Source organism: Panonychus citri, unplaced genomic scaffold (assembly GCF_014898815.1).
Source record: "Panonychus citri isolate SS breed McGregor unplaced genomic scaffold, ASM1489881v1 Contig00135, whole genome shotgun sequence".
In the NCBI taxonomy this organism is placed as follows: domain Eukaryota; kingdom Metazoa; phylum Arthropoda; class Arachnida; order Trombidiformes; family Tetranychidae; genus Panonychus; species Panonychus citri.
Window position 1 is genome coordinate 1,139,069 of NW_026515540.1, and position 18,118 is coordinate 1,157,186.

The following is an 18,118-nucleotide window of genomic DNA, read 5'->3' on the forward strand; positions in this document are numbered from 1 at the left end:
AATCGGGTTTTACATTGCAAACAGCAATAGTTTGACTTTACTGAGAATTTATCTCCAAGAACCACTGTAAGATTGAGTAACAAACTAAGTATCTGACCAGGACTCGAACTGGGGTCAGATACTTTAAAATATTTTGACTTACCCAATCCTTGGTTGTATGGCTTAAGTGGACCAGTGAGTTGTCAATGAAGACGATAGAGATGATTAATAAACTTGGTGCACTAGTTTATTCATTAAACAATTAAATTGAAACACAATATACAAATACAATTAAATAAAACATAGTTCAATAGTAACATTAATGTTTAAGAGGATTATTATATTGATATTCATTTCATCATGATACTCTTAGGACTGACCCCTACCCCTTCCTCTACCTTCGTCTTTTATTTTAGTTATTGTTTTCCTTTATACTCCTTTCTCCCTAAAGTTTGATATAGAATTATTTCAATCGGAAGTATTTTGATTAACACTTCCGAAACCTTAAATGAATTACTTAAACTTGTAGTAAATTGATTAGAAATTGACATTCATGAAATCTTATAAATTCTGACAATAATTAATTGTGAACTTTTAAGTTTCGATTAACTAATCGGCTGATGCTTCCCTGTTGCGCTACTTGATTGCCCTTACATATCTCCTCTCTTACAAAAACTGTTGCCCTCAACAGTTCGACTTATAATTATTATTTCATTATTTTCTAATCATCTGATTTTCTCAAGATTTCGATAATCCACTTATTTAGGATTGAAAAAGTTAATATAAGTAACAGATGAAATGATTACATGTTAAATAGATTGAATGAATTGAATAATAAAATGATTAAATAGACAATTAGATTGAGATTTAAGATTAAGATCAAGAGTAAGATTAACATTATGATTAAGATGAAGATAATTGATTAATAGTAAAATTTTTAAAGAACATCAATTTTGATGATTTAAGAATGACCTCTGTTCAAGTCGAAATAGTTCAAATCCAAAGAGAGGTTATTTATCAGCTCGTCACGTTCAGTTAGTAGATATACTTTCGGATCCAAAAAGTATATAAACTAGACTAAATAGATGATCAGATACTCCTTAATTCTGATTATCATGAATTTGTTGTCTCGACATGATTGATAAAATTTGCGAATATTGTTCATTATTTTGATCGCCATTCCAACCATTGTATTCATAGTTGTTAGTTGGTGTGTTCCAATACCTTTTTATATATTCATTTTCACCTGGTGGTTGTTTATTTCCATATCTCTTACTCAGATTTCCAATAAAATTCGATCCTTGATAAGCTTCCTCGTCGTTTGATTCATTCCATGTTTCATAAGAATTCTGTTGCCAAAATGAATCATTCTGTTCATCAATATTTTTCTGATAATCTCTGTTATTCATTTTCGTATTACAGCTACAATTATTTGCATTATGTCCATTTTCTCCACAAGTCCAACAAACAGTATCGTGTACATTATTTCTCGTATTGTTATAATTTTCTGATTTTTCGAACATTTGTAGTAATTTTGTTTCAGATTTGGTGATAACCTTGTTCATAACATCCTGTATCACTTTACACATAATTTCTTCCATTTCTTTGTTATCCATATTGTTTGATTTGTTATCAGGAATTTGACACGATTCTAGACCTCTTTCGATTAGTTTAGCTTTCATTGTTAGTTCATTTAAATCTTGTGGATTATAAACAAATAATTTCGACGCAATTTTTGGATTTATTCCAATCAACACATAATGTAATTTTTCCGATTCCTTCATTTCAGGATTAATTCGATTGCACAAAGCTTCTTTCACAATATAATTAGCAACAGGCTCATTTATTTTCTGAATTCTTTTTGATAATTCTTGTCGTAACCATAATTCCTGGTCCACAGGTAAAAATTGTTGCTTAAATAGATTCAAAACTTCATCCCAACTTTTAATTTTATTTCCAATTTTCACAGAAAACCAATCTCTAGCCACTCCCGCTAGATAAACAGGTAATTTAATTATTTTTGATTCATCACTCCATTTATTCGACTTAGCGATATATTCAAATTCTTCCAACCATTTTATTAAATCTTGTTCAGGCGCCGCAGTATAAATTTCCATTTTCTTCGTGCCTGTAGTTCTAAACGTATTTTGAAGAGATTCCATTATCAGAGCCTTAACATCTTCAGCACTCAAAGCTGAATCACTTTTGTTTTTCGACATAATTATTAAATTTTAGAACATAAATAGATCAACTGGATTAAGAACTGTTAGTCATTAGATTAGTGAATACAGATGAATTAATTAATAATAACTCAGATGGTGATAATTATGAGACTGGATAAATCGAAACACTTTGCAGCCGATGACATACACTTATGATGGAGACACTGAAACACTTGTAGATACACTTATTTTCTTTCACTTTTGATTTATAACGTTTTTTTTTATCTAATTATTTTGGGAAATGTTTCTTCTCGAAACCCCACTTCTGACACCATTAAATATGTAAGGAAAATCGGGTTTTACATTGCAAACAGCAATAGTTTGACTTTACTGAGAATTTATCTCCAAGAACCACTGTAAGATTGAGTAACAAACTAAGTATCTGACCAGGACTCGAACTGGGGTCAGATACTTTAAAAGATATTTTGACTTACCCAATCCCTTGGTTGTATGGCTTAAGTGGACCAGTGAGTTGTCAATGAAGACGATAGAGATGATTAATAAACTTGGTGCACTAGTTTATTCATTAAACAATTAAATTGAAACACAATATACAAATACAATTAAATAAAACATAGTTCAATAGTAACATTAATGTTTAAGAGGATTATTATATTGATATTCATTTCATCATGATACTCTTAGGACTGACCCCTACCCCTTCCTCTACCTTCGTCTTTTATTTTAGTTATTGTTTTCCTTTTATACTCCTTTCTCCCTAAAGTTTGATATAGAATTATTTCAATCGGAAGTATTTTGATTAACACTTCCGAAACCTTAAATGAATTACTTAAACTTGTAGTAAATTGATTAGAAATTGACATTCATGAAATCTTATAAATTCTGACAATAATTAATTGTGAACTTTTAAGTTTCGATTAACTAATCGGCTGATGCTTCCCTGTTGCGCTACTTGATTGCCCTTACAATATATCTGTAAGTACCTTTTGTGAAAATCGATAGTCTGTAGTCAGAAAATGATAATGCGCAATTCGATAAAGCGATTTGTAATGATGACGATAATCTTTTAAAATATAAAAAATCGCTTTAAGACACGTTTGTTCTATTCTGTTGACTAATTGCTCACTATCGCTTTCGAAGATTCCATCATGGACCAGAGTAGCCAAATCAGTCACCGTTTCGTTGATATCTCGCATGATTTCATCATCTGTTTCATCTTTTAGATTAAACCAAGAACCGAAATAGCTTTTCTTAGCACGAGTTAGAAACAACATAATCTGTGATAATATTTTTGTTGGCGGAGTTTTGTGCCTATTAATATACTTGAGGACACAAGCATGAATACGATAATGAATTTCGTTGCCAAACCCATCACAAATTTCAAAGTCATAATCGATACCACGATTTGCTGCACTTGAGAACATACAGGGTGCGCCGTCGGGTAGTGTATTGGTGAAAAATTCTATAACTTTTGAATGGAGAGGAATTTTTTGACACAAGATATGTCTAAATAAGCGTTATATGGTCCAGTTTATTCAGATAAATTTTCAAATGATTCAATCAATTGATAAAAAATTTCTGACGAAAACTTCACTATTGAGGATTGCATCGGTGATATCCTTTCATTGAACATAAATCTCTATCTAGACTTTAACTGTTAATGAAGGGCAGTCTTTCATCATTTTAAGTAATGCCTCTTTGCTGTACGTTGAGAAAAAACTCTTTAAGAAAGTCTATGAAAGGTTGAAAACTCTGAGAGAAATTGAAAATTTTGGAAATTTATTTTAAAAAATTACGAAATTCCATCGATTATTAAGACTCAATTAATATGACTTTACTAAAAAGTGTTTAATTATAAATTGGAATATGTAAGCTATGTGTGTAGCAAAAATCAACGAAAAAAAAACACTCTAGTAGAAGTTATAATAATTTTCACCAATACACTACCCGCTGGCGCGCCCTGTATGAAGCTTAGATAATTCATAATATCGAAGTGTTTGTAAGATGTTACTTCTTTCAGCGATTTTTCCTAAGAAATAGTAATTTAACCAAATTTCGTCATCATTAGCAAATTTGTTAGCTGATTCGAAGCAAACTCGAGCTTGATCTAAGAATTGCTTTCGCCGTTGATTCATTGTTTCTTTTCTCGAATTTTCCAAAACTGGTCCAAATTTCATGACTCGCGAAATATAACTCGCGATGTTATAAGCACACTTTCCATATTTAATCATCAATTTAGATTCACCTTCTTTAAGTCGAAGTGCTTCATTGTAACATCGACCAGCTTTCTCTCCCAAAAGCAACACTTCATCAATAGCTGAGTAGAAAACTTGACAACTCTGTTTCAAAAGAAAGTAGAGATAATTAAAGATTAGAATTGCAACAAAATAAACAAAAGATCAAATACTCACTGGTAAAGAATATTGGTAGATTAGATCTGTCATTGAGAGAGCACAACCAACCCATGAATCAAATCGACTTCGATTTAAAGTTAAATCAAGAATATAGAATTTGATGGCTTTTCTATGAATTAGATGAATATTATTATTATTAGAAATCATTTTAAATTTGCGAGCTATTAAAATGAATTAACTTACTGAAAGTGGCCGTGTTTTAAGTAATAATCAGCTAAATAATAGTAAAGATCTTGAGTAACATGATTTTTTGGAATAATTGTAGGCTCAATTGATTTTCCATGATCGATAAATTCTTTGACAGAATTGGAAAATCTTTCAGGATTTAAATTGTCAGGGACCAAGAGAAGTAAACTGCGTAACAACTCCTCAATATTTGAGCCAATCGATTTACCTGTTTCACTATCAAAAGTTGGTAAAGTTTTAGGAATGAAGTAATTGTAAATAGTAAAAATGTCCTTCCAACGTAGAGTAACTCTCGCTTCATGATGAGAGATAAGGAAGCTACATTTTAATTGATTGTAGAAACAACCAAGACAGCTGTTGATTAGTCTCTCTTTCTTTTTGTTACATTGATTAATCAGATAATCTAATGAAAGAGATAAAAACTCTCCATTGTAATCACCACAAGCACCTCCATGACCTAAATAATCGTGAACTGAACCAATCAAACCGGTGATTTTTCCTTCGTCTAATTTACCAACTCGCATTTCATTTATAAATGTTTGTAGAATACAAGTCCAGGCCATTGCATTGTAGTCTTTAGTCCCTAATTTTAGCAATTTAATAGCCAATTCACCGTTAATTGATAATTTATCACCATTCTTTAAACAATCTCGTAACAGTTTTAACAATCGAACAGTTAATTGTTTACTTTTAGCAATAATATCGACTCCTCGTTTCCATTGTTTCGATGACTGAATAGCTTGACAAAGGTACACTTCTTCTTGTCTAGAGAGCTCAGATTTAGATGCTAACAGTTCAACAATTTCCTCGTGTCGATGTTGGTCCAATAACGTATCCAAATTATTTTCGTTCATCTTGTTGATCATTGATTTAAGAATAGACGAACAATAAACTGTTTGATTTGTGGTTTGAACCAATTTAAGGTTAGATTTTTCGAAAACTTCATTTGCCATTAGAAGATAATCAACTTTAGATTCTTTGATTCCTCGAAGAATCATGAGACGAATGAAAAATTTATCATAATCGTTAGAATTCAATAAATCTCGTAGATATGGAATTGATTCAGTCAAAAATATTGCTTCAGATTGATTAAACTTCACTTCATTGGCAGTTAAGATCAATTTTGTCGCTAATATTCCAATAGCACTGGTACAAAGCATTGAAGGTTTGGACAATGGATAACTTTGTCGATGAGTTCCATACAGATCGATGAAATTAGAAGGTAATTTGATTGCAGCTGCTTGGTCTGCTATTTCGTAAAGAAGATCGTTAATAAGCAGATTGATTTGTTTTCCTTTTGAGACGAATGGTATTTGTTTCGCACGATAACGGGTTAAAATTAAATGTTCAACTTGAGCTTCGTTCTGTGTTTGTAACTGTAACTCTTCTTCTTGGACTATTACACGAGTTAAAACACTTCCAGGAAACATGAAGAAAATCTTTTTGTACATATTGTCGACTGTTGCATCGGTTGTCTTTTTATCTCGAGCTGATCTTCGTTTGACAGATAACTCAGGACTTGTCCCACGTGTCTTTCGCTTATTATTTTGATTTAGGTGAGAACTACGGATAGATCGAGAAGCATTGCAATTTTGCACCGGATTGGAAGAGACTTTGATTGATATTAACGAGTTTGGATTGACTCTATTTTCGGTCATTTTGTTTTTAACGTCTATCAAGGCTGAAATGACAGATTTTAAAGAGTTATATCTGGTGTCATTGAGATCGAAACTTAAAGATTTTCGAACATTTTCTCGTTTTTCTTCACTTTCCTTTCGTCGCTCATGGAGTTGTTTTAAATTCTCCAGAACTTCTAAAAGTTTTCTCTTTCTTTCTAAGCCGTCGTCTTTCTGGACTATTTCACGACTTAAAACACTTTCGGGGAACATGAAGAAAATCTTTTTGTACATATTGTCGACCGTTGCATCGGTTGTCTTCTTATTTCGAATTGGTCTCCGTTTGACAGATAACTCAGGACTTGATCCTCTTGATCCTATGGTCTTTCGCTTATTATTTTGATTTAGGGCTTTCTTGTGAGAACTACGGATAGACCGAGGAGCATTGCCATTTGGAACAGGATTGGTAGAGATAGTGATCGATATTAACGAATTAGGATCGACTTTATGTTCTGTCATTTTGTTTTTAACGTCTATCAAGGCTGAAATTACAGATTTTAAAGAGTTATATCTGGTGTCATTGAGATCGAAACTTAAAGATTTTCGAAAATTTTCTCGTTTTTCTTCACTTTCCTTTCGTCGCTCATGGAGTCGTTTTAAATTCTCCAGAACTTCTAAAAGTTTTCTCTTTCTTTCTAAGCCTTGCTGCGGATTCCAATTTTTTAGATAATTAAGACGGACAGGCAATTCTGATTCTAAAGATGGTGAAAGTTTCAACATCTCTGAGACTAATACACGACCTTTAAAGTAATTACCATCCTTCATTAATCCTTTGATTGCGAGTTGTAGACAATTATTGTGATCATTGAGTACGGAATAAAGACCCATTAATGTGTCGAGAACAACCAATTGGTTGGATCGATTCGATGAGCTTCTTCAAAACATATCCGAGCAAACTGCAAATCTACTGACTGATTAAGTGCTCGTTTACCAGTTTCAATCAATAGAGTAACATCACCACCAGCAATGGAAGAACAGTCGAGAAAATAATCCAGATCATTTCTTGTAAGTTGTTTTTGATTCGTGAGGTTGACAAACTTTTGTTGGATACAGTTGATAAGATTGATCGACTTACAGGGGCAGGATGGAGAGTTACAGTCATTTTTATGGCGAAGATGATCTTTGATAAAGTCGTGAGCCAATTTAAGTATATTATCTGGAAAGAATGGGCTATGATTAGACTTCCAATTCCGTGGACTAGGAACCAACTCATGAAAATCAGTCTCTTCACTCCAAACAACGCCCGATTTTGTTAATTCAGGAATATTATACGATTGGACGATCTCTTCAACCCACAGCCGTAATTTCGAGTCCGCAAGTTTATAGTTGAGTTTATCCGACTTGATTAAATTGGTTATTCCAAGTTTATCATTTCGATTCAATAAATTCAAAAATTGTTTAACTTTGTCCACTGAAGCTCGCAGAGAGTCTAATTGATTTTTGTTAATGTTCACATAAGACTCCAATTCTTTTTGCAAGTGGTTGATTTGCTTATCGAACTTGTCCTTTTCTTTTTCAATCTCATTTGTATACTCTTTTAGTTTTATGTTCAATAGATCCAATTGCTTTTGTACATCAGCAAGATAAATTTTAATATTTTCTGTTACTCTGAGGTTGTTGGTATCGGTGTTGTTGTTGTTGTCTAATTCAATTGGTACGATATTAGAAGAATTGTTATTCTTTGCACATTTCGCACAAAACAATTCACTGGTTTCATTGTCGAAAAATTGAGCGATACATTTGCTACATTTGGAACATGGTTGATCATCAGTCTCCGAACTGAGAATCACAGCACAACATCGTTTTGATGGTAAAATTGTTCTATGAAAACTAAGTAAATGAGGCTCACAAAAATCTTTTTCATCACAAAAACAATGGAAAATGGCTTGATTGTTACAAACGGAATCATCTCTACATCTTTTCCTTTCAATGGCTTTGAGGTAATCAGTTTCGACGAGTTTAGATTTACACAAGACACACAAATCATTTTCTTGTTTACACTTTTCACAAAATGTTTTTAAACATTTGTGAACATAAAAAACATCACTTTGATCGTGATCACAGTCCAGCTTGTCGATTGATTGACTACTCATTTCTTGGTGATAAAAAGATTCAAATTTTGAGTGAAAGATTAGTCAAAAATTTATACTCACTTCTTCCATGATCGATTGTAGAGTTGATTAAATGAGTCCAAAGCAAAATAGGTAAGGACAATTAACAACATTAGCTTCTGAAATCACTATTGAAAATGGTTGATCGGAATTTTAATCTTTTAAAGTAACTTAAGAGACATTAAGATTGTTACTATCAATTATCATTTGACTATATGATGAAATTTTGTTTCTATCGAAAAATTAATCGACCATCACGACAGATGTTCTTTATTGGTCAATCTTTTCCTTTTTTCTTAACTTAATTAGTTTTTTTCATTATCTTTCTCCCATGTAATTTTTTCTCTAATCTATAGAATTTCAATAGAGAAGTAAAGAAAGAAGGAATTTGTAGAAAGGAAGAAAGATAATAAAAAAACTTATTAAGATGAAGAAAAAAGGTAAAGAGTAATTAGAAAAAAACATGCATCATGATGGTCAATTTGTTTTTCAACAGAAACAATGTATCATCACATTTTTCAAATGCCTCCCTTCACTGTTTCTCTGTTTAATTTCTTCAGTTCTGGAAAATTTGCTAGTTTATTCGAAGCATGCATGTGCGTGGTCTGAGAATCAAGCATGAGAAGCAAAATGTTTGTAACAATCATAGTCAAAATGCCTAATGTTTCCACCATTTGTGGTTTTGAAGTGGCTTCCTCATAGGGTAAGTTGGTGGAAACGATTAACTTGTTAAACATTTTGACAAATTGCAAGAATCCAAAAGGAAAATAATGGAAACACTTTCAATGGCTTCAGAATCGAAAGTCGATCCTACACTTTTTCTTTGTTGACTTAATCTTTCAGAATGAAAATATTCCAGTTCGCAGACAAAATCAACAAGTTTATATCAAAATTGTTAGAGAATTTGTTACGAGATATTCTCACCATGAAATCAAATTTTGCTCCGACAATTAAATTCTCGTAAATTCTAAAACAATCCGATTTTCTTTCATTCATTCATTCATTCATTCGTAAATTCATTTTATATTTTAAAAATCGTGATCCTGATTGAACAATTAGTTTATTTTAATAAATTAATTGAGGAAATCACACTGAAACAAAATCTAATAAAATTTTATGTTTATTTATAGTTTACAATTGTTTATTCAAATACATTGTACAATTTTTCATTATGTTATTTCTAAATTTGCTTTATCTCGATTAAGTTGATCTTTGGTGAAAAGAACAGTAATCAAAGCAATTACAAGCATTAATAGAAACGGAGAAAAAGCATAATACAAATTGTAGTATTGTAAAAGATGCGAAACTAAAACTGTCGCTGGCCAACTGATCAATTGGTTAGAAAACATCATTAGAGTGACACAAACTGATTCGGACATTGGATAATTGGCCTGGACAATGAAGTCCATTCCTATTGGGTAAGTTCCTGCTAACAAGAAGCCTAATAAAGTGACCACGATTGTTACAAACAATTTGCTTCCCATTTCTAGGGAATAAATTAATAACCCAAATAATGGAACCATAAGAATGGAGCTAATCAAAGTTACCAATTTATACTTTCTCGTTTTATCGGTTACCCAGGCCAATATTAGCGAACCGAATACACTTGAAAGAGAAGCAATCGCACCGATTATACCGATCAGGATGTTTTGATTTGGAAAATATTTACTAATCATTGGACTTAATAGTCCAAGGACAACATTGGCCAGTGTTTGAAGAAAAGTAAAAGTGATTAATATAAAATTAGAGACTCGATTGGTAAGAATCACTTTCCATGATTCAATGAATTCCGTACTCTCAGCTGCTGCTTTAGCCGAGGCAAAACTTGGCGGATATTCGGGCTGATTTTTTACCAGAAATAAATTCAGAAAGTATAATAAAAACCCACTCAAAGCGTAGTAGAAAAAGAAACGTTCAAGGTCTATTTTTTGGACACTTGGTGAAGATCCATCGGGAACAGCGAGAGATGGAAGATAATAACCTAATCCATTACCAAAGAACATCGGGAAAATAGCGATCGCCGTTATGGTCGAGGCCACTTCTGCAGGGAACCAAGTCAATGCAATACTTGACGGGAGAAAAGCAAGAAAAGTTTGACCAGCAGCGACAATTGATTGGCCTAAACAAGTGATCAGAAAATTAGGATAGACGATTGAATAATATTTGATTGCGGTTCCAATGAAATTAAATCCCGATGCCGAAATCATACAAAAACGGAGGCCAAATACATCCAAACAATAAGCTGAGATGAAACATGTTAATAAATAAACTGGACACCAAAGAGTCACTGTCCAGTCGATATCCGTGTTAGAAGCGCCAAAGTAAGGCCTTAAAATGTCCGCAATCACTTGGTACTGCGTCCATTGGGAGTTTGTATGTAAACAGGTCAAACAGTAGATCGTTAAGACCAAAAACCGATGTTTAGATAATTTGATTTTAACTTCATCTTTAATCATACTATTAATACTCAAATAGTTTCATACGTTAACCTTAAAAATTGTGATTTGATTGTAACAATGACAAACTGTTTTGTTGGAAAGGTGTAAACATGAAATGAGACCTTCAATGTTAAATTAATAGTCATGAAAGCGTAACAAACAACAAAATCATTTACTCAACTGTATTTACTTTTAATCAAATTAATGACATTCAATCACCTTCCTAAAGATTTATTTCATTTATAATATAATAGACGAAAGGACAAAAATTAAGTCAATTTCGAGATGTAAATTTAGTCTCAAGATAATTAATGAAATTACCAATAAACTTAAACGCAAATCTGAGTTCAGTTCTTAATTGAAACAAATCATGTAGTCGTAAAGAAATTATTATTTTGCTATTTTGTTTATTTGCTCTTTTGAGGTACGATCCAGATCATCGAAATCTTTGATCAATACAATTAATTAATTGTTATACATTGGACATGTTTTTCGAGAAATTGTTGAGCCTGTTGTTTATAGATAGAAGATTCCATCAATTTTTTACAGATTCTCCTTACTTCAACTTTTATTTGATCTAAATTGTTTCGATTTCCTTTTGCTTTTGCAATTCGACTTTCGTAAACGTTGAAACAATGTTCCATTGCTTGTTTTCCAAGATTTTCCCGATCGGTTTCACAAAGATATTTTTCAAATGCTGATGAGCTCAGATGCATTGTGATTATGAACAATTGTTCAGCATCTCCCAAATTCTTGTTTATATTAATCAATAACAGAGTCGATCGAAGCATATGAGTAATAAAACTTCCTGGTCTGTCAAATATCGCATCTAGTCTCATTAGGTCAGGGAGTGCTAGCCAATGTGAAGTCAAGACAAAAAGACCATCAAACTTATACCTGTATTCTGAAACAGTTGAAATTTCCCCATTTGATGTAGAGCCTTGTGAGTTGGGTGGAAATAGAAAACTACCTGAGAGTACCTTTTGTGAGAATCGATAGTCTTTAGTCAGAAAATAATGATGCGCAATTCGATAGAGTGATTTGTAATGCTGAGAACGTTGTTTTAAAATATCTAAAATCGCTTCAAGACACATTTGTACTATTCTGGTGAACAATTGCTCGCTATCACTTTCGAGGATTCCATCATGGACCAGAGTAGCCAAATCAGTCACCGTTCTGTTGACATCTTGCATGATTTCATCATCTGCTTCATCTCTTAGATTAAACCAAGAACCGAAATAGCTTTTTTTAGCACGAGTTAGAAACAACATAATCTGTGATAATATTTTTGTTGGCGGAGTTTTGTGCTTATTAATATACTTGAGGACACAAGCGTGAATACGATAGTGAATTTCGTTGCCAAAACCATAACAAATTTCAAAGTCATAACCGATTCCACAATTTGCTGCACTTGAGAGCATATGAATCTTAGATAATTCATAATATCGAAGTGTTTGTAAGATGTTACTTCTTTCAGCAATTTTTCCTAAGAAATAATAATTCATCCAAATTTCATCAGCATTAGCAAATTTGTTAGCTGATTCGAAGCAAACTCGAGCTTGATCTAAGAATTTCTTTCGCCGTTGTTGCATTGCTTCTTTCCCCGAATTTTCCAACACTGGCCTGATTTTCATGATTCGAGAAATATAGCTCGCGATGTTATAAGTACACTTTCCATTTTCGAACCATACCCTTGAATTATTACTTTTAATCCGAATCGCTTCATTGAAACATCGAAATACTTTTTCTTCCAAAAGCAACATTTCTTCAGTAGATGAGCAGAAATCTCGACAACTCTGTTTTAAAAGAAATTAGAGATTAATTAAAGATTAACAAAATAAACACAAGACAAGCGGGAACAAAGTTTCTTACGAAAGTTTGTTAAGGTTGTTTGCCAGGCCCGTGGTTGGGGATATTGAAATGTGAAGCGTTTTTGAATCGAAAAATTAAAAACTAAATTTCTTTTTCTTTCTCACTACTCTCTTTTTCTCTTTCTTTTTCTTTTTCTCTTTCGTCTTTCTTTTTAGAATGCCCGCTGTAAAAAAGCGCAACTGCGTACTTAAAATAATTTGAGTCTCAATTTCTCATGAACGGCTACTCAGATTTTTTTCTGTAGTATTTTCTACTCTATTTTTTGGTACCTCAACTTCTCATAGAATCCTTTTTTCTTTACCCAAAATTTGAGCTTATCTTATTCAAGTTTGTAGATTAAATACTTACAGTCGAAGAATATTGATCGATTTGCCACGTAATTGCGAGAGCACAGCTAACCCATGAATCAAATCGACTCCGATTTAAAGTTAAATCAAGAATATAAAATTTGATGGCTTTTCTATGAATTAGATAAATAATATTAGAAATCATTTAAATTTGCGAGCTATTAAAATGAATTAACTTACTGAAACTCTTCGTTTTTGAAGTAATAATCAGCTAGATAATAGTAAAGATCTCGAGTAACATGATTTTTTGGAATACTTGTAGGTTCAATTGGTTTCCCATGATCGACATATTCTTTGACAGAATTGGAAAATCTTTCAGGATTTAAATTGTCAGGGACCAAGGGAAGTAAATTGCGTAGAAGCTCTTCAGTATTTAAATCGATTGAATTATCTGTTTCACTATCAAACTTTGGTAAAGTTTCAGGGATGAAGTAATTGTAAATAGGATGAATGTCCTTCCAACGTAGAGAAACTCCCGACTCATGATTAGCTGATAGAAAGCTACATTCTAATTGTTTGTAAAAACAACCAAGGCAGCTAAGAATTAATCTTTCTTTGATTCTGCTACATTGAAAAATCAAATAATCAAGTGCGAGGGATAAAAACTCGCCATTTGAGTGACAACATGCTCCTTTATTCCCTAGATAATCGTGAACTGAATCAATCAAACCTGTGATTTTCCCTTCGTCTAATTTACCAACTCGCATTTCATTTATGAATGTTTGTAGAATACAAGTCCAGGCCATTGCATTGTAGTCTTTAGTCCCTAATTTTAGCAATTTGATGGCCAATTCTCGATCAATTGATAGTTTATCTCCATTCTTTAAACAAGCTCGTAACAATTTTAACAATCGATCATTTAATTGCTTACTTTTAGCAATAATTTCGATTCCACGTTTCCATTGTTTTGATGACTGAATGGCGCGACAAAGGTACACTTCTTCTTGTCTAGAGAGCTCAGATTTAGATGTTAATAGTTCAACAATTTCCTCGTGTCGGTGGTGATCCAATAACGTGTCCAAATTATTTTCGTTCATCTTGTTGGTCATTGATTTAAGAATAGACGAACTAAAAAATGTTTGATTTGCTGTTTGAACCAATTTAAGGTTAGATTTTTCGAAAACTTCATTTGCCATTAGAAGATAATCAACTTTAGATTCTTTGATTCCTCGAAGAACCATGAGACGAATGAAAAATTTATCATAATCGTTGGGATTGAATAAATCTCGCAGAAATGGAATTGATTCAGTCAAAAATAATACTTCAGATTGATTAAAGTTCACCTCATTGGCAGTTAAGATCAATTTTGTCGCTAATACTCCAATACCACTTGTACAAAGCGTTGAAGGTTTGGACAATGGATAACTTTTTCGATGAATTCCATACAGAGCCATGAAATTAGAAGGTAATTTGATTAAAGGTGCTTGATCTGCTATTTCGTATAAAAGATCGCTAATAAGTAGACCGATCTGTTTTCCTTTTGAGACGAATGGTATTTGTTTCGCGCGATAACGGGTTAAAATTAAATGTTCAACTTGAGCTTCGTGCTGAGTATGTATCATTAACTCGTCGTCTTTCTGGACTATTTCACGAGTTAAAACACTTTCGGGGAACATGAAGAAAATCTTTTTGTACATATTGTCGACCGTTGCATCGGTTGTCTTCTTATTTCGAATTGGTCTCCGTTTGACAGATAACTCAGGACTTGATCCTCTTGATCCTATGTTCTTTCGCTTATTATTTTGATTTGAGGCTTTCTTGTGAGAACTACGGATAGACCGAGGAGCATTGCCATTTGGAACAGGATTGGAAGAGATAGTAATTGATATTAACTCATTTGAATCGACGCTATGTTCTGTCATTCTGTTTTTAACGTCTATCAAGGCTGAAATGACAGATTTCAAAGAATTATAGCTGGTGCCATTGAGATCAAAACTTAAAGATTTTCGAACATTTTCTCGTTTTTCTTCACTTTCCTTTCGTCGCTCATGGAGTTGTTTCAAATTCTCCAGAACTTCTAAAAGTTTCTTCATTCTTTCGTAGTCTTGCTCAGGATTCCAATTTTTTAGATATTTGAGACGGACAGGCAATTCTGATTCTAAAGATGGCAAACGTTTCAACATCTCTGATATTAATACACGAGCTTTAAAGTAATTGCCATCCTTCATTAATCCTTTGATTCCGAGTTGTAGACAATTATTGTGATCATTGAGTACGAAATAAAGACCCATTAAAGTGTCGAGAACAAACCACTTTGTTGGATCGATTCGATGAGCTTCTTCGAAACATATTCGAGCAAACGTCAAATCTACTGCTTGATTAAGAGCTCGTTTACCAGTTTCAATTAATAGAGTAACATCACCACCAGCAATGGAAGAACAGTCGAGAAAATAATCCAAATCGTTTCTTGTAAGTTGTTTCTCGTTTGTCAGGTTGACAAACTTTTGTTGGATACAGTTGATAAGATTGCCTGACTTACAGGGGCAGGATGGAGAGTTACAGTCATTTTTATGGAGAAGATGATCTTTGATAAAGTCGTGAGCCAATTTAAGTATATTATCTGGAAAGAATGGACTATGATTAGACTTCCAATTCCGTGGACCAGGAACCAACTCATGAAAATCAGTCTCTTCGATCCAGCTAAAACCCGATTTTGTTAATTCAGGAATATTATACGATTGAATGATCTCTTCAACCCACAGTCTTAATTTCGAGTCCGCAAGTTTATAGTTGAGCTTATCCGATTTGATTAGATTGATTATTCCAAGTTTATCATTGCGCTTCAATAGATCTAAAAATTGTTTTACTTTGGCAGCTTCATTTCGCAAAGAGTCTAATTGATCTTTGTTAATGTTCACATAAGATTCCAATTCCTTTTGCAAGTGGTTGATTTGCTTATCGAACTTGTCCTTTTCTTTTTCAATCTCATTCGTATACTCTTTTAGTTTTATGTTCAATAGATCCAATTGCTTTTGTACATCAGCAAGATAAATTTTAATATTTTCGGTTACTCTGATGTTGTTGGTATCGGTATTGTTGTTGTTGTCTAATTCAATTGGTATGATATTAGAAGAATTGTTATTCTTTGCACATTTTGCACAAAACAATTCACTGGTTTCATTGTCGAAAAATTGAGCGATACATTTGCTACATTTGGAACATGGTTGATCATCAGTCTCCGAACTGAGAATAACAGCACAACATCGTTTTGATGGTAAAATTGTTCTATGAAAACTAAGTAAATGAGGCTCACAAAAATCTTTTTCATCACAAAAACAATGGAAAATGGCTTGATTGTTACAAACGGAATCATCTCTACATCTTTTCCTTTCAATGGCTTTGAGATAATCAGTTTCGACGAGTTCAGATCTACACAAGACACACATACGATTTTCTTGTTTACACTTTTCACAAAATGTTTTTAAACATTTGTGAACATAAAAAACATCACTTTGATCGTGACCACAGTCCAGCTTGTCGATTGATTGACTACTCATTTCTTGTTGATAAAAAGATTCAAATTTTGAGTGAAAGGTTAGTCAATAATAGTCAAGAGATGATCAAAGGAGTTAAAATCAAAATATTGAAGGCCAATTTCCAACATGACATGAGCTTTAAAAATTGTTGTTTGGAAATTTTAATCCTGCAATGTAACTGTAGAAACGATAAGATTGGCACCATTAATTAATTACCATTTGGCTAGATAATTAGATTTAATTAATTTAACATTTTCTTGCTTGTCAGTGTTGATAATCACATCCATTTGTATAAGTAAACATTGTTATTAAACAATTAACCTCGTTAACAATTCTTATGACCACATTTCCACATCCTAAAACATCGGAAACACTGGAAACAAATTTAAAGGCTTATTGATAATTGCAAGTTGATTCAGTTTCTTGGTTAACATAATTGTTACAAATTAAAGACTCGAAGGGCAAACCAAAGTAAAGCTTAAGATTCATTAAATTAAAACTTTTCATTTAAAAGAACAAATTACATAATTTGAGGCCGAAACGAAGCTCAAAGTTTAAGGCAACGAGACTCGTTGAACGAGAGTTAAAGTAACAGTTTTTTTAATCTTCATTTTAAAAAATAGAAAAAAGAGAAAACCAAAAGGCGCGAGATTCGAATCAAATTATTTAATTAGCTACATATGAAAAAGGACTTAATTGTTCAGTTGCTTGTGTTTGTTTAAATTAGGTTAAAGGAGAAAGTTGATCAATTATTGATTCGATGAAGTGGAATTATGGAAATTTCAAAAGTTCGGTGAGTTTCTTTCGAGAAAACCAAAGATCTCAAGTCATAAAATAATAACAGAAAATGTTTTTCATAAAAATAAAATTATCATTCAAATTGAACAAATTGAGTTTCGTTAAGAATTAGAAATGGTTCTTGCAATTTAAAAAATATTGTTTAAAAAATCTCTCACCATGGAAATCAATTAATAAAATTAATCAATTGTTACAAATTCGACGTTTTTCGAGAAATTGTTGAGCCTGTTTCTTATATTAATCGATCAATACAGTTAATCAATTGTTATACATTCGTCGTGTTTTTCGAGAAATTGTTGAGCCTTTTGTTTATAGATAGGATATTCCATCAATTTGTTACAAATTCTCCTTATATCAACTTTTATTTGATCTAAACTGTTTCGATTTCCTTTAGCTTTTGCAATTCGACTTTCGTAAACGTTGAAACAATGTTCCATTGCTTGTTTTCCAAGATTTTCCCGATCGGTTTCAAAAAGATATTCTTCAAATGCTTCTGAGCTCAGAAGCGTTGTGATTTTGAACAATTGTTCAGCATCTCCCAAATTCTTGTTTACATTAATCAATAACAGAGTCGATCGAAGCATATGAGTAATAAAACTTCCTGGTCTTTCAAATATCGCATCTAGGTCCATTAGATC

The 18,118-nt window shown here is 32.5% G+C and overlaps 4 protein-coding genes across 4 annotated transcripts; all 4 read right to left on the bottom strand.

The window, feature by feature from the left end:
- Nucleotides 1–3,124: 3,124 nt before the first annotated feature.
- Nucleotides 3,125–7,266, bottom strand: LOC128391980 (uncharacterized). The gene is made up of 4 exons (XM_053351948.1): nt 4,760–7,266; nt 4,574–4,685; nt 4,174–4,501; nt 3,125–3,630 (listed from the first exon to the last, which is right to left on the bottom strand). The coding sequence occupies exons 1-4, from the start codon at nt 7,264–7,266 to the stop codon at nt 3,125–3,127; spliced, it is 3,453 nt and encodes a 1,150-aa protein (XP_053207923.1).
- Nucleotides 7,259–8,567, bottom strand: LOC128391644 (uncharacterized). The gene has a single exon (XM_053351572.1). It carries the CDS (start codon nt 8,529–8,531, stop codon nt 7,266–7,268), a length of 1,266 nt encoding a protein of 421 aa, XP_053207547.1. The 5' UTR covers nt 8,532–8,567; the 3' UTR covers nt 7,259–7,265.
- A 1,111-nt stretch (nt 8,568–9,678) lies between these two features.
- Nucleotides 9,679–11,262, bottom strand: LOC128391654 (uncharacterized MFS-type transporter C09D4.1-like). Its single transcript, XM_053351585.1, has one exon. It carries the CDS (start codon nt 11,003–11,005, stop codon nt 9,719–9,721), a length of 1,287 nt encoding a protein of 428 aa, XP_053207560.1. The 5' UTR covers nt 11,006–11,262; the 3' UTR covers nt 9,679–9,718.
- A 118-nt stretch (nt 11,263–11,380) lies between these two features.
- Nucleotides 11,381–17,240, bottom strand: LOC128391813 (uncharacterized). Its single transcript, XM_053351759.1, has 3 exons — nt 13,387–17,240; nt 13,208–13,319; nt 11,381–12,783 (listed from the first exon to the last, which is right to left on the bottom strand). Exons 1-3 carry the CDS (start codon nt 16,701–16,703, stop codon nt 11,449–11,451), a joined length of 4,764 nt encoding a protein of 1,587 aa, XP_053207734.1. The 5' UTR covers nt 16,704–17,240; the 3' UTR covers nt 11,381–11,448.
- Nucleotides 17,241–18,118: the final 878 nt, after the last annotated feature.

What these genes read in the sequence shown, in the direction of transcription:
- LOC128391980 (XM_053351948.1), bottom strand. Translation starts at nt 7,266, where the DNA reads ATGGGTCTTTATTCCGTACTCAATGATCACAATAATTGTCTACAACTC. An exon ending in TTAAAACACGGCCACTTTCA is followed by an intron (nt 4,686 to 4,759) that starts GTAAGTTAATTC and finishes TCTAATTCATAG; the next exon opens with AAAAGCCATCAAATTCTATA. An exon ending in AGGAAAAATCGCTGAAAGAA is followed by an intron (nt 3,631 to 4,173) that starts GTAACATCTTAC and finishes TCCATTCAAAAG; the next exon opens with TTATAGAATTTTTCACCAAT.
- LOC128391644 (XM_053351572.1), bottom strand. Translation starts at nt 8,531, where the DNA reads ATGAGTAGTCAATCAATCGACAAGCTGGACTGTGATCACGATCAAAGT.
- LOC128391654 (XM_053351585.1), bottom strand. Translation starts at nt 11,005, where the DNA reads ATGATTAAAGATGAAGTTAAAATCAAATTATCTAAACATCGGTTTTTG.
- LOC128391813 (XM_053351759.1), bottom strand. Translation starts at nt 16,703, where the DNA reads ATGAGTAGTCAATCAATCGACAAGCTGGACTGTGGTCACGATCAAAGT. An exon ending in TTCAAAAACGAAGAGTTTCA is followed by an intron (nt 13,320 to 13,386) that starts GTAAGTTAATTC and finishes TCTAATTCATAG; the next exon opens with AAAAGCCATCAAATTTTATA. An exon ending in TCGATCAATATTCTTCGACT is followed by an intron (nt 12,784 to 13,207) that starts GTAAGTATTTAA and finishes CTTTTAAAACAG; the next exon opens with AGTTGTCGAGATTTCTGCTC.